The 21,565-nt window shown below is 49.0% G+C and overlaps 1 protein-coding gene and 1 long non-coding RNA gene across 2 annotated transcripts in view; one reads left to right on the plus strand and one right to left on the minus strand.

The window, feature by feature from the left end:
* The window catches only part of CCDC12 (coiled-coil domain containing 12), a 38,408-nt gene that overhangs the window by 5,656 nt on the left and 11,187 nt on the right, over nucleotides 1-21,565 (minus strand). Inside the window, exons 2-3 of the mRNA XM_083406825.1 lie at nucleotides 10,942-11,015; nucleotides 1,812-1,891 (exon numbers count right to left, since the gene is read on the minus strand). Of these exons, the coding sequence (XP_083262951.1) occupies nucleotides 1,812-1,891; nucleotides 10,942-11,015 (154 nt within the window). The remainder of the gene's footprint in view (nucleotides 1-1,811; nucleotides 1,892-10,941; nucleotides 11,016-21,565) is intronic.
* Nucleotides 1-21,565, plus strand: part of LOC310661175 — a 35,197-nt gene that overhangs the window by 3,925 nt on the left and 9,707 nt on the right. The window lies entirely within an intron of this gene.

Raw genomic sequence — 21,565 nt, forward strand, 5'->3', positions numbered from 1 at the left:
ACCTTTACGGCCAATGGGAGTTGTAGTCCGAAACACCTGGAGAGGGCACTAGGTTGGCTAACGCTGGCCTAGTTATTAAGAACCTCAACGGGAATCCCTCCCCGATCAGATGAACCGAGTCCACAAACTTAAGCTGCCACGGCAAGACTCAAGTAGCTTAGTCAGCAGAGCACAGGACTCTTAATCTCGGGGTCGTAGGTTCGAGCCCCACAATGGGGGGTCAGACTAGATGACCCTTGTGGCCCCTTCCAAGTCTCTAAGACACTAAGATTTCTGCCAGAGGACCCTAGTTCTCCAGTGGTACTACAATTCCCAAAACGCCTTGGGGGGAAAATACAAAAAGCCAGTTCGTGGGTGAGACACAGGTGTACCCTTAATTCCCGTGTTCAGAAAAGGAAGGACCAATCCTCAAATAGTCTGGCACGGCCCTCAATGAAGTGCTTTGATCACTCCTGCAAGTTTATCTGTTCTGGTTCATACAGTCTTCTTCCTCCCCAAGGTCAGGTTAGAAGCAACTCTGCAGTCCTTCTTTTGGAGAGGGTCAGCCAAATTCCTGAGTAAGAAGTCTAATCAATGGCAAAGAATGTAAACAGAGCCTTCTGGATGTTTGCCAATGGCAAGTGATATACAGAAGCATCCATGCCTCTGACAGTGGAGGCAGAGAATCGCCATCAATAGCCCTCTCCTCCGCCATGAATTTGCCCAACGCTCTTTTAAAGACATCTAGGTTGGTGGTCTTCATTGCTTCCTGCAACAGCAAATTTCATAGCTTAGCTAAACTCGGTCTAAAGGACTTCCTTGGATCTGTTCGGAGAACTACCGTATTTTTTGCTCCATAAGACGCACTTTTTCCCTCCTAAAAAGTAAGGGGAAATGTGTGTGTGTCTTATGGAGCGAATGCAGGGGGGAGGCAGGCAGGAAAAGCCCCCAAGAGCCACACACAAGCTCCGCGCGGCTCTTGGGGGCTTTTCCCCAAGAGGGAGAAAGGACTGACATGGCCAGTCAGTACCTTCTCCCTCCTCATAGAAAAGCCCGCAGGAGCCACACACTCCTTAAAGGGTGTGCGGCTCCTGTGGGCTTTTGCGGGAGGTGGGGGTATTGCCATAGCTGCGTGCAGCCCCTCCGGCCGGCAGAGGCTGTGCGCGGCTATGGCAGAAGACAAGACAGCGAACGGGATAGATCCTGCTTGCTGTCTTGGCTTCTTTGCACTTTGGGGCTGGGCAGCCCTGGCAGCCCTAGAACCTCTGGGAGAAGCGGACAGGCTGCATGAAGAAAGTTCGCTGCTCTTTGGGGCTGGGGGGGGGAATAAGATTTTTTTTCTTGATTTCCCCCTCTAAAAACTAGGTGCGCCTCATGGAGCGAAAAAAACGGTACGTAGGAGTTTCTTTGCTATCTGCCTTGAGAACCAAACAGGAGTGTCTTTTGCTGCCTTGAAACAACTGCTATTTGAGAGACAAGGAGCAATTCTTCTATGTGTGTTCTCTTTTATTTTCACTTATCGTGCTTATATCCCACCTTTTTCCTCCAAGAAGCTCAACGCGGTGTGCAGGGCTTGCCCCCTCCTCATCTTATCCTCAGAAAGACCCTGTGAGGTCAGCTACGAGACTGGGACTGGCCCAAAGCCAGTGGGGTTTGAACTCTGGTCTCCCAGGTCCTAGCTCAACACTCGACAACTGCTACACTGCACTGACTCTCAGGAGAACGAGTGTGTCTGCCCCTCTTTTTGAGCTTCGCAAAAGGCACCTGATTGGTCGCTGTCGCAAGGAAGATGCTGTGGTCCATTTCAGAAGAGGTTCTGGATGCCCACTCACCTGAGGCAGGCTTCGCTTTGGGCACCACCCGCCCCTTGAGTTCTTCGTCTTCCGGAGTGTAATTCCGCAACTTGAGCTCCCTGGAAAGGGGAAAGAAGAAAAGAGGGAAGCTTCAGTCTGATGTCGCACACGGCTACCCATCAGCCTCCGACAAAGGCCACTCGCTTGGTGTCCAGCAAAGAGCGGCTTGTTCTGCCTGGCAGGGGAAGTTTTGAGGGTGAGAGAATGGCAATGGGCTCCTAGGAAGGAGAAGCTTTGCCTGGTGCTTGACTAAGGAGCAGCAGGCTGAAAGCAAGGATTGTTCGGGCCCAAGCAGGTACCGTATTTTTCGCTCTATAGGACGCAGCAGGCTGAAAACAAGGATTGTTCGGGCCCAAGCAGGTATCGTATTTTTCGCTCTATAGGACGCACCGGACCATAGGAGGGGGAAAACAGGGAAAAAAATCTCCCCTTCTCTGCGCAGCGCCCCTTCAGCGAAGTGGCAGGAGAAACGGAGCCCCTTCCATTTCTCCTCCCGCTTCACTGAAGGGGCGCTGCGCAGAGAGGGAAAACTGTGCAGCGCCTCTCCAGCGAAGCCTGGAGAGCAAGAGGGATCGGTGTGCACTGACCCCTCTCGCTCTCCAGGCTTCAGGCGGCTATCCACAAGCCTTCGGAGTGCAGCGGGAACTCCTGCTGTGCTCCGAAGGCTTGCAGATAGCTGCCTGAAGCCCCCGGAGCGCAGCTGCGCTCCGGGGGCTTCAGCGTAAGCAACGCGAAGCCTCCGGAGCATGGGGGGAGCTCTCCCTCTGCGCTTCGGAGGCTTCGTATTGCTATCGCTGAAGCCAAGGAGCCTGCATTCGCTCCATAAGACGCACACACGTTTCCCCTTAATTTTTGAAGGGGGAAAAGTGCATCTTATAAAACGAAAAATACGGTATTTGCATGGGGTGTCCTGGACTGGCTGGCTGTAGAGGCGTGGAATCCCCAAGGGAAGAAAGCTCAGAAGCAGAGGGTTGGTGGTGGGGTGACGATGGGCAGAGGGAGCGTGACGGTGTGTAGCAACAGCAGGGAATAAGTCTGACAGACAAGGACAGGAAGAAACATCGTGGACAGAATAAATGTCACACAGAGAAAACAATGATACAGTATGAGATCTTCACTTGCAGTCTTATAAATAACTTAGTGAGGGAGCAGACTGGGAAGAGGTGGTGTCAGAAGCTGAAGGGGCAACAGGGTTAAGTGGGCAGAGGGAAGCTGGGTCAAAGTGTTAGAATTCCTGCTCCATGGTTGCAGTCGTGGGATTGTCGTCTATCACATGATGGTGTATGTTTTGACTCCACGGAGTGGGAAGTGTCGGAGACAGGATGTTTGTGTTACTGTGTTCCGTGAAGTGGGACTGTTGTCCTTTGTTCTTTCTCTCTTTGCTGTCTGATGCTAGAGAGGGAGCCATGTTGCAGTGCTCCGTGTGTGTTTGTATGTAAATAAAGTAGATTAGCCAAAATGCTGAGTTGCTGAGGTCTGTTACGCAAACTGCGAAGACTCTGCGGATCTCTAAGTGTGCCAATGTTTGTTGGCATCGGTCGCTGTGATGTTCGGGCTGAAGAAAGCTGAGAGCCAGTGTGGTGTAGTGGTTCAGAGCGGTGGACTCGTAATCTGGTGAACTGGGTTCGCGTCTCCGCTCTGCTGGGTGACCTTGGGCCGGTCACGCTTCTCTGAAGTCTCTCAGCCCCTCTCACCTCACAGAGTGGTTGTTGTGGGGGAGGAAGGGAAAGGAGAATGTTAGCCGCTTTGAGACTCCTTAGGGTAGTGATAAAGCAGGATATCAAATTCAAACTCCTCTTCTTCTTTGAAGCTCCCGAATGAACGACCAGGAGGGAGAGAACATGCCAGTCGGGCATGTGTCTCTACCAGGGTCCGACTTGAGTGTAGGACGAGCTCCTGACACAAAGAACAGTCCTGATGCAGAGTGGGACCAGGAGACAGAGATGAGGCTGGATGCAGCAACCCTGGATTTGGGGAGCTGGGAGAGATCTTGCCACTGAGCTCAGCTCTGTCTGCAACAGGAGCTCAGAGCCTTAGGGACAGGCAGTTTTCTGCCTCTGAGTTGGGAGGAGGTGGTGGCACAGAGAAGCGGAAAAGGAGGGAGCCCTGAAACCTGGGAGAGAAGAGAGGGGGGGAAGAGACGGTGGAAGAAGATTGGAAGAAATTTAAAGACTATTTACAGAAATATTATAAGATTAATGAATGTTAGAATGACATCGGATTGAACGTAAAAGGTTATTAGCAAAAAAGTGGTGAAGGAGTATAGAAAAATCAAAGGTTAAAAGGTGTAAAATTAAAAAGCTTAATTTATTAAGATATTAAGGAGATCAAGATATATTAAGATATTAAGATTAAGATAAAGATTAGTTAAGATAGAGGGAAGGGATTTGCTGATTAAATATATGAACTGGAATACAGTGTGGGGAGGTGTGAGGAAGTCTGGGAAATAAGTAAATGCAAGGAATATTATGAAAATGGAATTGTTTTTATATGTTCTTCCTTTTTTCTCTTTTGTGTTGCTGTTTTTGTCATTTTGTATTTTTGTATTTTTCTGTTGTTTTTTCTTCATATGTAATAACCTTAATAAAAATGTTATATAAAAAAAAAAGAAACCTGGCAGATCTTGTGCCGATGGACACAGAAACCAGCAAGAGGGGGACTTGAAAGCCAGACTGCGTTGCTGCGGCACAGACCCACATCCAACTATCAAACCCCTTCAGAAACAGGCCGGGCAGCAGGAGGAGTGGGCTGCTTGTGTGTTTGGGAGGCGTGTGGGGCAAGAATAAAAATTGGCTGGGGGCCTGGGAGAGCATCTTTCTCTTTGTTGCTCTCCTTAGTGCAGATGCTTAATCTTGCAGGGGACAAGCAAGGCGAGGAATGGAAAGTTGCTAGGCAGCGTCAAGCACTTATTTGCTCAGGTTCCGCTCTTTTCTACCGCCTCTTTCAATGCCTGTTTCCTTAGAAGCGAGTCCCACAGAGTTCAACAGGATTTACCCACTGTGGCCAAAACCTTCTCTCCAAGCAGAAATGATAACCGGTGGATAATTTCCAGGGTATGTGCAGTGAGCCAAACCTCTGGGTCTTTTTGGGCTGGCGTTTTTTTATTTATTTATGGATTTATAAACTGCTTTCCAACAAACGTTGTCAAAGCAGTACACTGTGAACACACAAACATACACACACACACACACACAGAGAGAGAGAGAGAGAATATGTACAGTGGTACCTCAGGTTATGGGACGCGGGTGGCGCTGTGGGTAAAACCTCAGTGCCTAGGACTTGCCGATCGTATGGTCGGCGGTTCGAATCCCCCGGCGGGGTGAGCTCCAGTCCTTTGGTCCCAGCTCCTGCCCACCTAGCAGTTCGAAAGCACCTCAAAGTGCAAGTAGATAAATAGGTACCGCTTTATAGCGGGAAGGTAAACGGCGTTTCCGTGTGCTGTGCTGGTGCTGGCTCACCAGAGCAGCTTCGTCACGCTGGCTACGTGACCCGGAAGTGTCTGCGGACAGTGCTGGCTCCCGGCCTCTTAAGTGAGATGAGTGCACAACCCTAGAGTCGGACACGACTGGCCAGTACGGGCAGCGGTACCTTTACCTTTTTACCTTGGGTTAAGTACTTAATTCGTTCCAGAGGTCCGTACTTAACCGGAAACTGTTCTTAACCTGAAGCACCACTTTAGCTAATGGGGTCTCTTGCTGCTGCCGCGCCACCGGAGCACAATTTCTGTTCTCATCCTGAAGCAAAGTTCTTAACTTGAAGCACTATTTCTGGGTTAGTGGAGTCTGTAACCTGAAGCGTATGTAACCTGAAGCGTATGTAACCTGAGGTACCACTGTATATGCTTAGCAATTTAAGGCACACTGATGATGGAAGAGAGTTCAACCAGTGACGGTTGGCTAAGAAAATTAAACAGAGCCTCCGTCTTCAGAGGCACTCTATATCTGAAAACCAGATTCTTAGCAGAAAGTAACTGAGGAGGGCCGAGGGAGAGAGGAAGGGAGAGAAAGAAATTAAGAAAGAGAAAGAGAGAGAAATGGAGGGAGATGCTCACAGTTTATTTAAAGGGAGGAAATAGGAGTAGGAGAGACACAGAGAGCAGAATTAATAGACCTGAACACCCCAGAGAAATATGCAACAATGATTTTTAACCCTCCTATGCAATTGGGGTTATAACTAATCCCGGAGGCATATTGAAATATGCAAATCATTCCACCTAGCCTGTACAACGCATTTCCCCCACCAAAGCAGTTGGTGGTTCTGTGTTTCTTTTTAAATTCTTAGAGTGGGAGGAAGAAATTGGGGTCCTTTAACATTCCAACTGAAGCAAACCACCAGTTTTATTTTGCATATCCAAGATAGCGAAGGTGAGTTTTAAATCATGGAAATTTATCTCGCAGGGGGTCGACCTGGCTTGTGTGACGGAGACCTGGGTGCGCGAAGGGGCAACAGTTACCTTGCGAGAGATGGCGCCCCCAGGTTTCTCCGTCCTCCACCAGTCGCGGACTGTGGGCCGGGGGGGAGGGGTGGCATTATTAATCCGGGAAGATTGTCCTTTCAGGGCTCTACCATCGCCATCGATCCCCGGCATTGAATGTGTTGGCCTAGTGTGGGGCTCCGAGGAGAGCTTGGCTGTCTGGCTGGTGTACCGGCCACCTAGCGCACCAGCAGCCACCCTGTCAGGCCTATAGGAGGCGGTGGCCGGCTGGGCCTTGGAGCTCCCTAACCTATTGGTATTGGGGGACTTCAACACCCATGCTGATGCCACTCCCTCCTCACAGGCTCTGGACCTGGTGTCTTCCATGGCGACACTAGGGCTCTCCCAGTTTGTTTCGGGCCCCACACATCAAGCAGGCCACACGCTGGATTTGATCTTTGGCGTAGGTATAGATGTGATCATGTCTCCTTCGATGAAGGTACCATGGTCTGATCACTACGCTCTGAAAGCCAGGATTGACTTTCCACCCCCACCCTGCTTAGGTGGCGAGCCAATTTGGGCTCGCCCGCAGAGGCTGATGGACCCTGATAGATTCCGCCAAGCCTTGCGGGACCTTGCTCCCCCTGGCGACTCATTGACTGAGCTTGTTGAGGGCTGGAATATCCAGCTCCTGGCAGTCATCGATGAGATCGCACCTAAGCGCCCTCTGCGACCCCGCAGAAACCGGGCTCCCTGGTTTACCGAGGAGCTCCGGAAAATGAAGCGGGACCTCAGACGGCTAGAGCGAGTATGGCGGGGTGCCCGTGACGGAGCCTCAAGAACATCTTATAGGGCTTTTATGAAAACCTACGAGATGGCGGTGAAGGCTGCTAAGAAGTCTTACTTCTCGGCCTCCATTGCATCCGCTAGCTCTCGCCCGGCGCAATTATTTAGGATAATCAGGTCTTTAACGTCCCTTGAGGGACAGCCAAATTTAAATAACAATTTGACACACAGCTGTGAGGCATTTGCGAGCTTTTTTGCGGAGAAGGTCTTGTTGCTCCGTCATGACCTCCCTGCCAATTTGGATACAATAAAGGAACTGGAGGCCCCTCGACTGTCCTCGGGTCCAGTATTGGACCACTTCAACCGGATATCCCCAGCCGATGTGGACAGACTCCTCCGAGCTGGAAAGCCCACCACCTGTCCTCTCGACCCGTGCCCGTCTTGGCTGATTAGAGCGTGTCCAGACGAGGTGCGGGCCCTCCTGGGGGATATCATCAATTTGTCCCTTGACACGGGGACATTCCCAGGAGAATTGAAGGAGGCAGTGGTGCGCCCGCTCTTAAAGAAAACATCATTAGATCCTTTAGATCTATCCAATTACCGCCCAGTTTCGAATCTTCCGTTCCTGGGTAAGGTGATTGAGAGAGCGGTTGCTGAACAGCTTGGTGGGTTTCTGGATGAAACATCGGCTCTCGACCCATTCCAGTCCGGCTTCCGCGCTGGTCATGGGACCGAGACGGCTCTGGTTGCCCTAACAGATGATCTTCGTAGACAGCTGGATCGAGGTGGGTCGGGGCTGCTGATTCTTCTAGATCTGTCAGCAGCTTTTGACATGGTCGATCACGAACTTCTGGACCACCGCCTTGCCGACGTGGGGATTCAGGGCACAGCCCTTCAATGGCTGCGCTCGTTTCTCTCTGGTCGGGGACAGAGGGTGGCGCTTAGGGGGGAATTGTCATCGCGCCACTCCTTGGTGTGTGGAGTACCTCAGGGTGCGATACTCTCCCCGATGCTTTTCAACATCTTTATGCGCCCCCTCACCCAGCTTGTCCGGAGTTTTGGGCTGGGCTGCCATCAGTATGCTGATGACACCCAACTCTATCTGTTGATGGATGGCCATCCTGACTCGGCCCCAGACACACTGACCAGATGTCTGGAAGCTGTGGCTGGATGGCTATGTGGGAGCCGGTTGAAGTTAAATCCTTCGAAGACAGAGGTCCTGTGGCTGGGACGGGACGATATGGGATTGGGGGGGCAACTCCCATCTCTTGCGGGGGCGCAATTAGTGCCAGCACCGTCCGTTAAGAGTTTGGGTGTAATCTTCGACACCTCCCTTTCCATGGAGGCGCAGATTGCAGCTACAACAAAGGCGGCATTTCTCCATCTCCGCCAAGCTAAGCAGTTGGCTCCTTACCTCTCTCGCCCTGACCTAGCCACTGTGATCCACGCGACGGTCACCTCCAGACTGGATTATTGTAACTCGCTCTACGTGGGGCTGCCGTTGAGACTGACCCAGAAACTCCAGCGGGTGCAGAATGCTGCAGCGAGACTCCTTACGGGGTCTTCGCTGCGAGATCACATTCACCCGGTGCTATACCAGCTGCACTGGCTCCCGGTGGAGTACAGGATCAGGTTTAAGGTGCTGGTTTTAACCTTTAAAGCCCTATACGGCCTAGGACCCTCGTACCTACGGGACCGCCTCTCCTGGTATGCCCCACAGAGAAACTTACGGTCTTCAAATAAAAACATCTTGAAGGTCCCAGGCCACAGAGAAGTTAGGCTGGCCTCAACTAGAGCCAGGGCTTTTTCGGCCGTGGCTCCGATCTGGTGGAACACTCTGTCACAAGAGACCAGGGCCCTGCGGGACTTAACATCTTTCCGCAGGGCCTGCAAGACAGAACTGTTCCACCAGGCCTTTGGCCAGGGCACAGCCTGACTCCCTCCATTGGCAATCTTCGCAGAACTCTGGCCCAATGGTTGCCAGTGGCTTGAATTAATTAATTTTATAATGAATGATTTTAAAGTGTTGTTTGTACTGTTTTATTGTTGTTAGCCGCCCTGAGCCCGGCTTCGGCTGGGGAGGGCGGGATATAAATAAAATTTATTATTATTATTATTATTATTCTTTCATTTTTTAAAAAACGCTATTCCGCCAGGGCATGGTTATGTGTGTGCTATGCTCCAGGTGTGAGGTTTCTACCCACACTACCGCACCACCGTAGATCCTATGCTCCTTGTGGGCAACCTACGTGCGGCATCTCAGCAAAGGATCATCTCTGGGTCTAAATGCAGAGTTAAAAACGGGTTGTGCTGCTGGGCCTTTCGTTTAATTCCACAGCATCAGAGCAATGCCAGGTAGCCAGAAACCAGCCGCACGAGACCCCATGCCCACCAGGAAACCATAGAATCATAGAGTTGGAAGAGACCACAAGGGCCATCGAGTCCAACCCCCTGCCAAGCAGGAAACACCATCAGAGCACTCCTGACATATGGTTGTCAAGCCTCTGCTTAAAGACCTCCAAAGAAGGAGACTCCACCACACTCCTTGGCAGCAAATTCCACTGTCGAACAGCTCTTACTGTCAGGAAGTTCTTCCTAATGTTGAGGTGGAATCTTCTTTCTTGTAGTTTGGATCCATTGCTCCGTGTCCGCTTCTCTGGAGCAGCAGAAAACAACCTTTCTCCCTCCTCTATGTGACATCCTTTTATATATTTGAACATGGCTATCATATCACCCCTTAACCTCCTCTTCTGCAGGCTAAACATGCCCAGCTCCCTTAGCCGTTCCTCTGGAGGCTTGTTACATTTCTCTAGCCTGTCCAAACGGACAGGTCTGAATCCCTTTAATTAACCACTAAATGCGAGGCTCTCGCAGACCTGCCACACGCAATTAGCAACGCTGCCTCTTCCCGGCACGAGGCCTCCCAGGAGAGTCATTTGGGTGTGCAGCCCGCAGTGCGGGGAGGAGGAGGGTGTTCAGGAGAGCAGCTCCCAATTCTGCGCTCAGGATCCATCCCTTGCCCCCGTCTCTGAAGACAGGGGATGGGAGTTGGTACCCATTCTCCAGGGCTTGGCATCTTATTCCATTTCATGGGGGCGTTTGTAAACCCCACTTGCATTCACAGTATCACAAGGAGGTATACAGGCAACAGTGGCGTAGCGTGGGTTGTCAGCACCCGGGGCAAGGCAAGTAATTTGCGCCCCCTAACCTGTGGATTTGCGCCCCCTAACCTGTGGATTTGCGCCCCCTAACCCTAACCCTAACCCCCAGATGTTGCGCCCGGTGCGGCCGGCCCCCCCTGCACCCCCCACGCTACGCCACTGACAGGCAATCATCCCCTCTGGGAAACTATGGAAATCTCCATCCCTGGATGTTGTTGTTGTTGTTTTTAAAGAGAGAGAGAGAAGGGTGGAAAATGAAAAGAGATGAGTCAGTCGCCTTGTCGGGATGTTTTCATCCACAGGTCAGCTCAGACAAGCCGAGTGTTTCTTCTCAGCTCAACATTTCAATAACCCTGTCTTGTGTTGTGGAACAGAGAAGGCACCGGCTGGCCTCTCTTGAGGTGCCTGCTCTACGGTCCGCTCCAACCGTTAGCCTTAATCAGCAGAAACGGAAAACGCAATATCAAAGTCATTCATTATTCACCACCCTTGGGATCGCGTAACAGGCCGTCTCGCGGCTCGCTTACCTCGTATGCTGTTTTAACAGGAAAAGCAAGTTCCCCTGTTATAAACAAGCTGGTTTTTCCTTTCCGAGGGGGCCGTGTGTGTGTGTGTGTGTGGAGAACACACAGTCCAAAGCTCAGCTCCTGATTTGCAAGCAGGGAGCAAACACTGACCTCTACGCTAGACCACAGAGCCACGATACGGCTCAAATCCCAAACAGAGAGAGAGAGAGAGAGCAACTTACTTATGCTTTCCGATATCTTTCTCTTCACCGTCGCCTCGGAAATGCTTGAGCTCCGGTGCGCCATCATCTTTATTCTGTGGAGAGAAAGAAAGAGGGGGGAAATTAGGGGGAAGGAGAGCACCCCATCAAGCTTGACGTTTCTCCAGTGCGAGATTTCAATGCAAAAAAAACCCCCCAAGCCCGGTGCCTGAACTGCATGTAAATGATTCAGCAGGCCCAGGGTTCTTTGGTGTCTGGGCTTAATTTCATTTCGCTCCAGGCTGAATTCCCCACCGTGACTTGTGCGCACAAGAGAAATGGAAGGTGCGCAAACACATAGGAGGCCAGCGAGGAGGGAAATGAATTAGATGAATGGCGGGTGCTGGGAGGTGCAGAGCAGGTTGTGCGTTTGGGGACTGCTGTGGCCCAAGCTGGATGAGCAAAGCAAGCAGAGTGCTGGCACTGAGGGAGGGAGAGATTGAGAGGGGGGTGGTAGAGAGAACACACACACACACACACACACACACACACTAGAGTCAAATGAAAGCTGACACTGTTTCCTGGAACATGACGAATGCCAGGATAAACAGTGGGTCCTTCTGTACTCTGGTGCAGCTGCACCAAACACGTAAGAGCGAAGGGCAAGGGGATGCATGGCTAGATTGCATGCAGAGCTTTGCTGGGTTTGCGCCTTGCTTAGTGTCAGTACAGCTGCATGGGAGTGTAGAATGAGATGGGGTTTTTAACAACAACTAGCCTCCCACACAGCTGTAAAACAGGCACCCCCAAACTCGGCCCTCCAGATATTTTTGGGACTACAATTCCCATCATCCCTGACCGCTGGTCCTGTTAGCTAGGGATGATGGGAGTTGTAGTCCCAAAACAGCTGGAGAGCCCAGTTTGGGGATGCCTGCAGGAAAATACGAAAACATGTGAGAGCTCACAAAGAATAAGCAAACTGGAACAATGTTTAAAGATTGTCATTGACTGAGTAGGTTAAGCGTCAGGTCTTGGGGGCTAAAAAGAACCAAATAAAGTATCGTAGCACCGTGAAGACATTTTTATGGCAAAACTGCCACAGGCTACAGTCCACTTCAAGCAATGTATGGACTCAGAAATGGAAGCAAGAAGAGTTACCAACACTGGAAGAATGGAGAATGAAGGTGATGGACTTTGCAGAACTTGATAGACTGACAGGAAGAATCCGATATCGACGAGATCAGAGATTTACTGAAGAATGGGAAAAGTTTTCAGAATATATGCATAACTTAAGTGAAAAATAAATAATGCTTGTAACCTTAAATGAAGCTTTGTAAAAAAGAAAGGTTTGAACTGGAGTGAAATAAGATTTAATTTATAAATTAGATGAGATTTCAGAAATGTGTAGGAAATTAAGAAGGGAAGGAGTACCAGCCAAGTTGAGGGAAGTCAAAAAAGAGAGAATGGATTTAAAAAACTGTATGAATTGTATTAATTTGTTTTATTTGTAAACTGAATAAAAATTATATTCAACCAATGTATGGAGTGTTATCCTGAGGTACAGCTATCAGACAGGTGCTGGGGGAGGGGAATGAGCAGAAAGTACAGGTGGCAATAGTTTTTGTTATTAGTGGTGAACCCTTTTTTGAAACAAAAAAACCAGAGTTGTGGATAACAGACAGCCCGGCACTGGTTACTCCTATAAGTAGCAGCAGAGCTTCAATGCTTTTCTTTGGCCAAAGCCAGCTGGAGCTGATGGGAAGTGTTAACACCTAGAGGGCACCAGGCTGACACAAGACATTAATACCTCTGTCAGAAAAAAACACGAAAATAGGATCAAGAGGGTGGGAAATGATAGCTCTTCTTCAACGTGGGTGACTGCTTTCTCACATACTATGGTCCCAAACACAGCAGGGAATCCAGTGCAATTATGCAATAAATAATAATAATAATAATAATAATAATAATAATAATAATAATAATAATTTATTTGTACCCTGCTCATCTGGCTGGGTTTTCCCAGCCATTCTGGGCGGTTTCCAACAAAGATTAAAAATACATTAAAATGTCACACATTAAAAACTTCTCTGAACAGGGCTGCCTTCAGATGTCTTCTAAATGTCAGGTAGTTGTTTATCTCTTTGACATCTGGTGGGAGGGCGTTCCACAGGGCGGGGGCCACCACCGAGAAGGCCCTCTGCCTGGTTCCCTGTAGCTTTGCTTCTCACAATGAGGGAACCGCCAAAAGGCCCTTGGCGCGGGACCTCAGTGTCCAGGCAGAACGATGGGGGTGGAGACGCTCCTTCAGTTATACTGGACCGAAGCCGTTTAGGGCTTTAGAGGTCAACACCAACACTTTGAATTGTGCTCGGAAACGTATGCAAGGCCTGCTGTGACGCCCTTCAAATCTAGAGGCAGGTGGCCGTTGCTGCGCTCCAGATTTCGGGTAGAATCATAGAATCATAGAGTTGGAAGAGACCACAAGGGCCATCGAGTCCAACCCCCTGCCAAGCAGGAAACACCATCAGAGCACTCCTGACATATGGTTGTCAAGCCTCGGCTTAAAGACCTCCAAAGAAGGAGACTCCACCACACTCCTTGGCAGCAAATTCCACTGTCAGGAAGTTCTTCCTAATGTTTAGGTGGAATCTTCTTTCTTGTAGTTTGGATCCATTGCTCCATGTTCGCTTCTCCCTCCTCTATGTGACATCCTTTTATTTCTTTGAACATGGCTATCATATCACCCCTTAACCTCCTCTTCTCCAGGCTAAACATGCCCAGCTTCCTTAGCCGTTCCTCATAGTCAGAAGGAAGACCCCGCACAGGGCACCAACCTGGCGAGGCGATGGAAGGCACCGAATTTAGAATTATCCTGGCACAGCCTGTTATCCCCAGGCAGAAAAATGCCATCTCGCTAGATAGAACAGAGCAAAACACATCATCCCACGTGTCAGTTTTGTGAGCCGTGCTTGGAACTTTGGGCATTCATCGGCGCAGCAGATCTGGGTCTCATTTCAGAAATGTTTCTGCCCAACTTCTGGTGTTTTTCCTCCCCCGATCCTTCCTTGCCCTTTCCAACGGCGCTATTGGGTTTCGCCAGCCATCTGGGACCTTTTTATCAGGGTGGGGAATCGGTAAGCTGATTGCTGCGTTCCGTGAGCAAGAGACAGATGGCGGGAGGCTCCCGTTTGGCTGCAGTTACACCAAGCAGGTGGCAGATGGCGACACAAGAGCCAATCAGGAGCTTGGGGGCGGAGCCGCACGCGCTCCCTCGTTCCTTCCAAGTCGCCGGCTCCTTCGCTCTGCGATTGACTCAGGCATCCGACAGATTGGATGCCAAAACCCAGGAGATAGCAAACAGCACAACCTGTTTTCTGAAGATCACATACACAAACACACAAGCACAGATAACAGGGAAGTGAGACAAGGAGCACACCATGCTTAATACAGGGGATAATCCAGAATGCGGCAGCTAGACTGGTGACTGGGAGCGGCCTCCGAGACCATATAACACCGGTCTTGAAAGACCTACATTGGTTCCCAGTACATTTCCGAGCACAATTCAAAGTGTTGGTGTTGACCTTTAAAGCCCTAAACAGCCTCGGCCCAGTATACCTGAAGGAGCGTCTCCACCCCCATCGTTCTGCCCAGACACTGAGGTCCAGAGCCGAGGGCCTTCTGGCGGTTCCCTCACTGCGAGAAGCCAAGTTACAGAGAACCAGGCAGAGGGCCTTCTCGGTAGTGGCGCCCGCCCTGTGGAACGCCCTCCCATCAGATGTCAAAGCGATAAACAACTACTTGACATTCAGAAGACATCTGAAGGCAGACCTGTTCAGGGAAGTTTTTAATATGTGACATTTTAGTGTATTTTTCATCTTTGTTGGAAGCCGCCCAGAGTGGCTGGGGAAACCCAGCCAGATGGGTGGGGTACAAATAATAAATTATTATTATTATTATTATTATTATTATTATTATTATTATTATTATTATTACAGCTTAAGCAATAAGGATGGGCGTTCCACCTGCACAGCTGGTTTAACACACTCTCTCCAAATTGGAGCCTTAGCATGAAGAACGAGACAGAAGACAAGAGTTATGCAGCAAGAGTCATGGGAGGCTCTGGCTGGCTGCAACCAGCCTCTCTTTTCAGGGGCCGCCCCATGCCCTGACCCATCTGCCTCCACCAGAATCCCCTGCAATGTACAAGGGACTCTCAGGCGACGGGGGAATTTCAGGCCCCCAGAAATCTGCAATTACGGACCTGAGATCTTTCCTACCCAATATCTGCATAGAAGAAAGAGGCTTGCCAATTGGTTGGGAGTGTCTGAAACCAGTCAGGGATTTGCATTCTGCCGCTGCACCAGCCCCGAGTGCGAGACATGCAGGACTGGAAGATCCTTCAGAAATTCCCGTCTACAAGGGGAAAATGTGCTTATCTCCTTAGCTGCTTTCAAAGAGCCAGCCTGCCTGAAAGCCTGCCGTGGTTCCTGGTGCTCACTCCTTATTGAAGTCATAATCCTTGCTCGGTCGCAGCAGGTTGCTATGGAAATGATGGCAACCGCAGCCTGAATATTACGACTTTGCACAGCGGAACAAACAGGTGATGGGGTTGTGGCGGCGGCGGCAGCTGGAAAAGCAAGCCGTCTCCAGCTTCTTTTAGTCTGGGGTGTGTGAGGGGGCTTTTTCAAACTGAGGGACACATTCCTTTATGGGCAACCACTCAGGGGCCACATGGCAGCAGCAGGCAGGGCCGGAGCCAAAAGTGGGTGGAGGAACCAATATTTAATAATAATAATAATAATAATAATAATAATAATAATAATAATAATTTATTTATACCTCGCCCATCTGGTTGGCTTTTCCCAGCCATTCTGGGTGGCTTCCAACAAAATATTAAAATACAACAGTCTATTAAACATTAAAAGCTTTCCTAAACAGGGCTGCCTTCGTATGTCTTCTAAAAGTCTGGTTCAGTGGTACCTCGGGTCACATACGCTTCAGGTTACATACGCTTCAGGTTACAGCTTCCGCTAACCCAGAAATATTACCTCGGGTTAAGAACTTTGCTTCAGGATGAGAACAGAAATTGTGCTCCGGCGGCGTGAGGCCCCATTGGCTAAAGTGGTGCTTCAGGTTAAGAACAGTTTCAGGTTAAGAACGGACCTCTGGAACGAATTAAGTACTTAACCCGAAGCAATGAGGGAACCACCAGAAGGCCCTCAGAGCTGGACCTCAGCTTCCAGGCTGAACGGTGGGGGTGGAGACGCTCCTTCAGGTATACAGGACTGAGGCCGTTTAGGGCTTTAAAGGTCAGCACCAACACTTTGAATTGTGCTTGGAACCAAGGTAACATTTACCCTTCGTACAGTGTTCGAAATTTCCCAGGTGCATTTTGCGCCTAGCTATCAACCACTGGCTCTGGGCCGTTTTCAGACGCTAATACCCCATCCTGTAGAATTCTATCAGCTAAGGTATATTTTATCTGCACAGTCAGAATGAATTTCAGGAACCAAAATGCTTTTTCTCTGTGCAGCCTGAGCAGGAGCAGTGAACGATGTTATAGCTAATTGCTGTCGCTTGTCTTCACTTACCCCACTGCCTTGCCCACAGTTGTAAAGAATAGCCCTACATTATGGATGGTCTGTGTCACCATTAAGAGGCAGGAATAGGCCAATATGTGCACTGTTCCTGAATCAAGTGGCTTTTCATCTTTTAAGTTCTCTAAACCTTGCTCAAGGCTGTCCTCTGAACCGGCCAGATGTTTAACTGAGAACCAATCACACTCAGTCCATCCTTTGAAAATAAGACTTTACAGCTGTCTTCCCCCAAAATGGCAACCAGACATCCCATTTTGGCGACTGTAAACTTGATTTGAGGAGCCATTTGACACCTAGCTTATGTACAGTGGTACCTTGGTCGGCGAAAGGCTTAGTTTGTCGAACAAATTGGCTCCCGAGCTCTGCAAACCGGTTTGAGTGTTCCGGTTTGCAAACTTTTTTGGAAGCTGAACGTCCGACGCGGCTTCCAATTGAGTGCAGGAAGCTCCTGCAGCCAATCGGAAGCCGTGCCTTGCTTTCTGAACCGTTCCGGGAGTTGAACAGACACCCGGACAGATTAATTTCGACAACCAAGGTATCTGTATCTGAGTTTCTAACACTGCCTTTGTACAGCAGGCTAGTTTGTACACACACCCCTCTATTCACCGCCCAGGCAAGGAAGAGGTGTTATCAGTGTTCAAGGACACATTCCAGAGAGGCAAAAACATCTGAGGAAGATGCACAAGAGGGCTGAGGGAGGTGCTGCTGATGAAAGACTTCAGGCTACAGGGAGAGAGATCCAAGTCTAAGGTTTAGACCTGTGAGATCTTATGTGGCTCAGGACCCCAGGACCACCTCTCTGCACACCAACTAAACCAGACCCTTGGGGGGAAGTTCATCTCAATTCATGCTGGGGTTTAGAAACACTTAATAAGTTGCAAGAGGTTTCTACTGCTCCAGAGTGTCTCTGAAATGCAATGTGAAAATGAGATATCAACACACACACACACACACACACACACACACAGAGAGAGAGAGCGAGAGCGAGAGCGAGAGCAAGAAAGAAAGAAAGAAAGAAAAGGATAGAGTGTCTTCTACATGTTCCCAAAGATTTGCAGGAGGCTACTAATAATGACTGCCTACCAAGGGATGCGGGTGGCACTGTGGGTTAAACCACAGAGCCTAGGACTTGCCGATCAGAAGGTCGGCGGTTCGAATCCCTGCAATGGGGTGAGCTCCCGTTGCTCGGTCCCTGCTCCTGCCAACCTAGCAGTTCGAAAGCACGTCAAAGTGCAAGTAGATCAATAGGTACCGCTCCGGCGGGAAGGTAAACGGTGTTTCCGTGCGCTGCTCTGGTTCGCTAGAAGCGGCTTAGTCCTGCTGGCCACATGACCCGGAAGCTGTACGCCGGCTCCCTCGGCCAGTAAAGCGAGATGAGCGCCGCAACCCCAGAGTCGGCCACGACTGGACCTAATGGCCAGGGGTCCCTTTACCTTTTACCAAGATCAGCCAAACTCTGTGGTTGCCTATCTGCTTTTTATATGGAGAAAGCTAACATCTCCCTACAAAAGGACCAAAGCAAAAGGTTTGCTGGGTACATTCCTTTGGTTTGCAAGAAACCGGTATGCTTACAAGAGTTCATTAAAAGAGAAAGGGGAAAAAAACTGCCCAAGCAGCCATAATCCAGAACTCAAAACAGCAAACTCAGGCAAGACAGCCCTCATTCCATCGCCTCCCTTTATCAGAGGCTGCAAACTTCCGCCCTGCCACTCCAAAGGGTGAAACATTCCCTTGGATTTCCAAGCACTCAAAAGTGGAGGGGGCAGTGTGTGCTGAAATGCACGCCAAGAACCCGTCAGCAAAGCTAAACAAACCGGGAGAGGTTGGCATTTATATTGTGCAATAAAGGGGGCGTTTTCCCCCTGTGCAGAATAGGCACTAGAGCCCAGGGTGGGGTGGGAAAGAGAGAAGCTTTTATTTATAATTTTAATCGTGGTGATTTATTGCCACCACACACCCCCAAAGTAAATAGAGACACAGATACTAATGTTATACTTGCACCATTTTTGGATTCATTTATTTCAAACCGCTGGTCCTTCAAGGCCTAAGTACCATACGGTGGTAGTTCTTTGGGACTTTGGGCAAAGCCCTTTCTCACCGCCAGCTATCAGATCATTGAATGGAGAGGTCTAATAATAATAATAATAATAATAATAATAATAAATAATTTTATTTATACCCCGCCCTCCCCAGCTGAAGCTGGGCTCAGGGCGGCCAACAACAATCAAAATAATCCAACATTCTAAAAACCTTTCATTATAAAAATTAAAATCAAATTGATGGCAACCAAAAATTAATCTTGAGACCTTTCCACATAGGGGAAGATGCTCCGGCACTGAGGTATGACCTCTCGATCTCCACTCAGCAATGAGAGGCAGGATTTCCCCCCACTCCATTTTCTAAGTTCACCAGCAACAATGAATGGACACCAACTGCAAATACCATCCTATGAAAGCTTGGCAGTTTCAGAGTCTTTGACTTGGTTTATAAAAGACAAATACCGTATTTTTCGCTCTATAAGATGCACCAGACCACAAGACGCACCTAGTTTTTGGAGGAGGAAAACAAGAAAAAAAATATTCTGAATCTCAGAAGCCAGAACAGCAAGAGGGATTGCTGCACAGTGAAAGCAGCAAATCCCTCCGGCTGTTCTGGCTTCTGGAATAGCTGCGCAGCCTGCATTCACTCCATAAGGCGCACACACATTTCCCCTTACTTTTTAGGAGGGAAAAAGTGAGTCTTATAGAGCAAAAAATACAGTAAAATAAACATGTCAAAGCAGATCCCTTTCTAGGGCAGCCTTCGCCAACTTGGCGCTCCATTTAGAAGTTCTGGACTACAGCAGGCTTCCTCAACCTCGGCCCTCCAGATGTTTTGAGACTACAATTCCCATCATCCCTGACCACTGGTCCTGCTAGCTAGGGATCATGGGAGTTGTAGGCCAAAAACATCTGGAGGGCCGAGGTTGAGGAAGCCTGGACTACAACTCCCTCCCATCATCCCTGGCCATGCTGGCCCCTGGGGCTGATGGGATTTGTAGTCCAAAACATCTGGAGGGCAGCCAGTTGGTGAAGGCTGTTCTAAGTCATCAGTTTCCAATGCAAACTGAACATTTTCTGATGCAGTTTCCCTCCAAAAAAACCCTTCACTGCCTCTACCTTCCAAGTATCTGTATCTCTGGCCAACTCAATGGATCTACTCACTAAATCATAGAATCATAGAATCCTAGAGTTGAAAGAGACCACAAGGGCCATCGAGTCCAACCCCCTGCCAAGCAGGGAACACCATCAGAGCACTCCTGACATATGGTTGTCAAGCCTCTGCTTAAAGACCTCCAAAGAAGGAGACTCCACGACACTCTTTGGCAGCAAATTCCACTGTCAAACAGCTCTTACTGTCAGGAAGTTCTTCCTAATGTTTAGGTGGAATCTTCTTTCTTGTAGTTTGGATCCACTGCTCCGTGTCCACTTCTCTGGAGCAGCAAAAAACAACCTTTCTCCCTCCTCTATGTGACATCCTTTTATATATTTGAACATGGCTATCATATCACCCCTTAACCTCCTCTTCTCCAGGCTAAACATGCCCAGCTCCCTTAGCCGTTCCTCATAAGGCATCGTTTCCAGGCCTTTGACCATTTTGGTTGCCCTCCTCTGGACACGTTCCAGTTTGTCAGTGTCCTTCTTGAACTGTGTGCCCAGAACTGGACATAGTACTCCAGGTGAGGTCTGACCAGAGCAGAATACAGTGGCTATTTTGACAAGACTATTTTGACAAGAGGGTGAATCGCTTAACTGTCAGACGTCTTTTACCTTTTAGGTATACCGAGGCCTCAATTCGCTTCCTTATTGTGCAACAACTGTCTTTCTGCCACGTGCAAGAAGTCTCTTGACAGTTATTATGACAGTCACTTGCTACCTGTTCATTTAAAACTGGAATTACCAAGGACTGAATCAGGGACCTTCCTGCATGCAATGCTCTGGAGTTTCTCCGGTGTGACACACTGCTGTTTTCCCTTCCCAGAAGGTGGTTAACAGTTAGAAATATATGCAAAAAGGTAGCTTCACCTGGCTGCCAAATCAGGCAAGTGAGGAAGGAGGAGATCTTAACAAAGAGATGTCCCATTGCCTCCATCGCCTGCACTTTTTGACATCACTGACACAGATATAAGTGGGTGGGCAGACTATTTAAAAATGTTGTTTTTTTAAGACTACTAATCTCTGTGAGTTTCTTTGCAGGGAAATGAGGAAGGCAATGGCCTTCTCATGTTTATGTACCACATAATAAATATTTGGTCTTGCTACGTTGTTGTTCTTGTTGTTGTTAATGCATCTTCTTCTATATGGCTTTTGGGATTTTTTTGACTGTACCAAAACCGATTTTGGTGAAAGCTATTACAGTGGTACCTCGGGTTAAGTACTTAATTCGTTCCGGAGGTGCATTCTTAACCTGAAACTGTTCTTAACCTGAAGCACCACTTTAGCTAATGGGGCCTCCTGCTGCTGCTGCTGCGCGGCCGGAGCACGATTTCTGTTCTTATCCCGAAGCAAAGTTCTTAACCTGAAGCACTATTTCTGGGTTAGCGGAGTCTGTAACCTGAAGCGTATGTAACCTGAGGTACCACTGTAAAGGGAAATTTGCAAATATTTAAAAAGAAACCATTTGCCACCAAAGATGGGCATCCAAAAATCTCCTCTCAGATTTTGCGTTCAACATGCCACCCCACGAGCCCAGACAGTATGTCTGCGAAAAGCTAAACATTGGCTATGCTAAAAATGGAGAAGCCACATCTGCCCACTGCAGAATTAAAAACCGTGAGTTCTTCCCCCTTGGACCAGTTAACTAGCCATGAATGTGTCAACTGATTCTTCCTGGCTTACGCAGAAGAGAGGGTTGAAACCTATCCTGTTATAAGGTCCTAAAGGGCAAAAGCTTGTTCTTGTGTTCTCGCTCTCTCTTCAGCCGTCTGTAAATAGCCATCCGTGTACAGCACTGCTGTGATATTAACAAATATTCAAGACAGAAGCTGCTATTTATATATATGATGTGAACACACATAACAGGTTAATTTC

This window comes from Podarcis tiliguerta, assembly GCF_965153285.1.
Source record: "Podarcis tiliguerta genome assembly, chromosome: 12".
Lineage (NCBI taxonomy): Eukaryota > Metazoa > Chordata > Lepidosauria > Squamata > Lacertidae > Podarcis > Podarcis tiliguerta.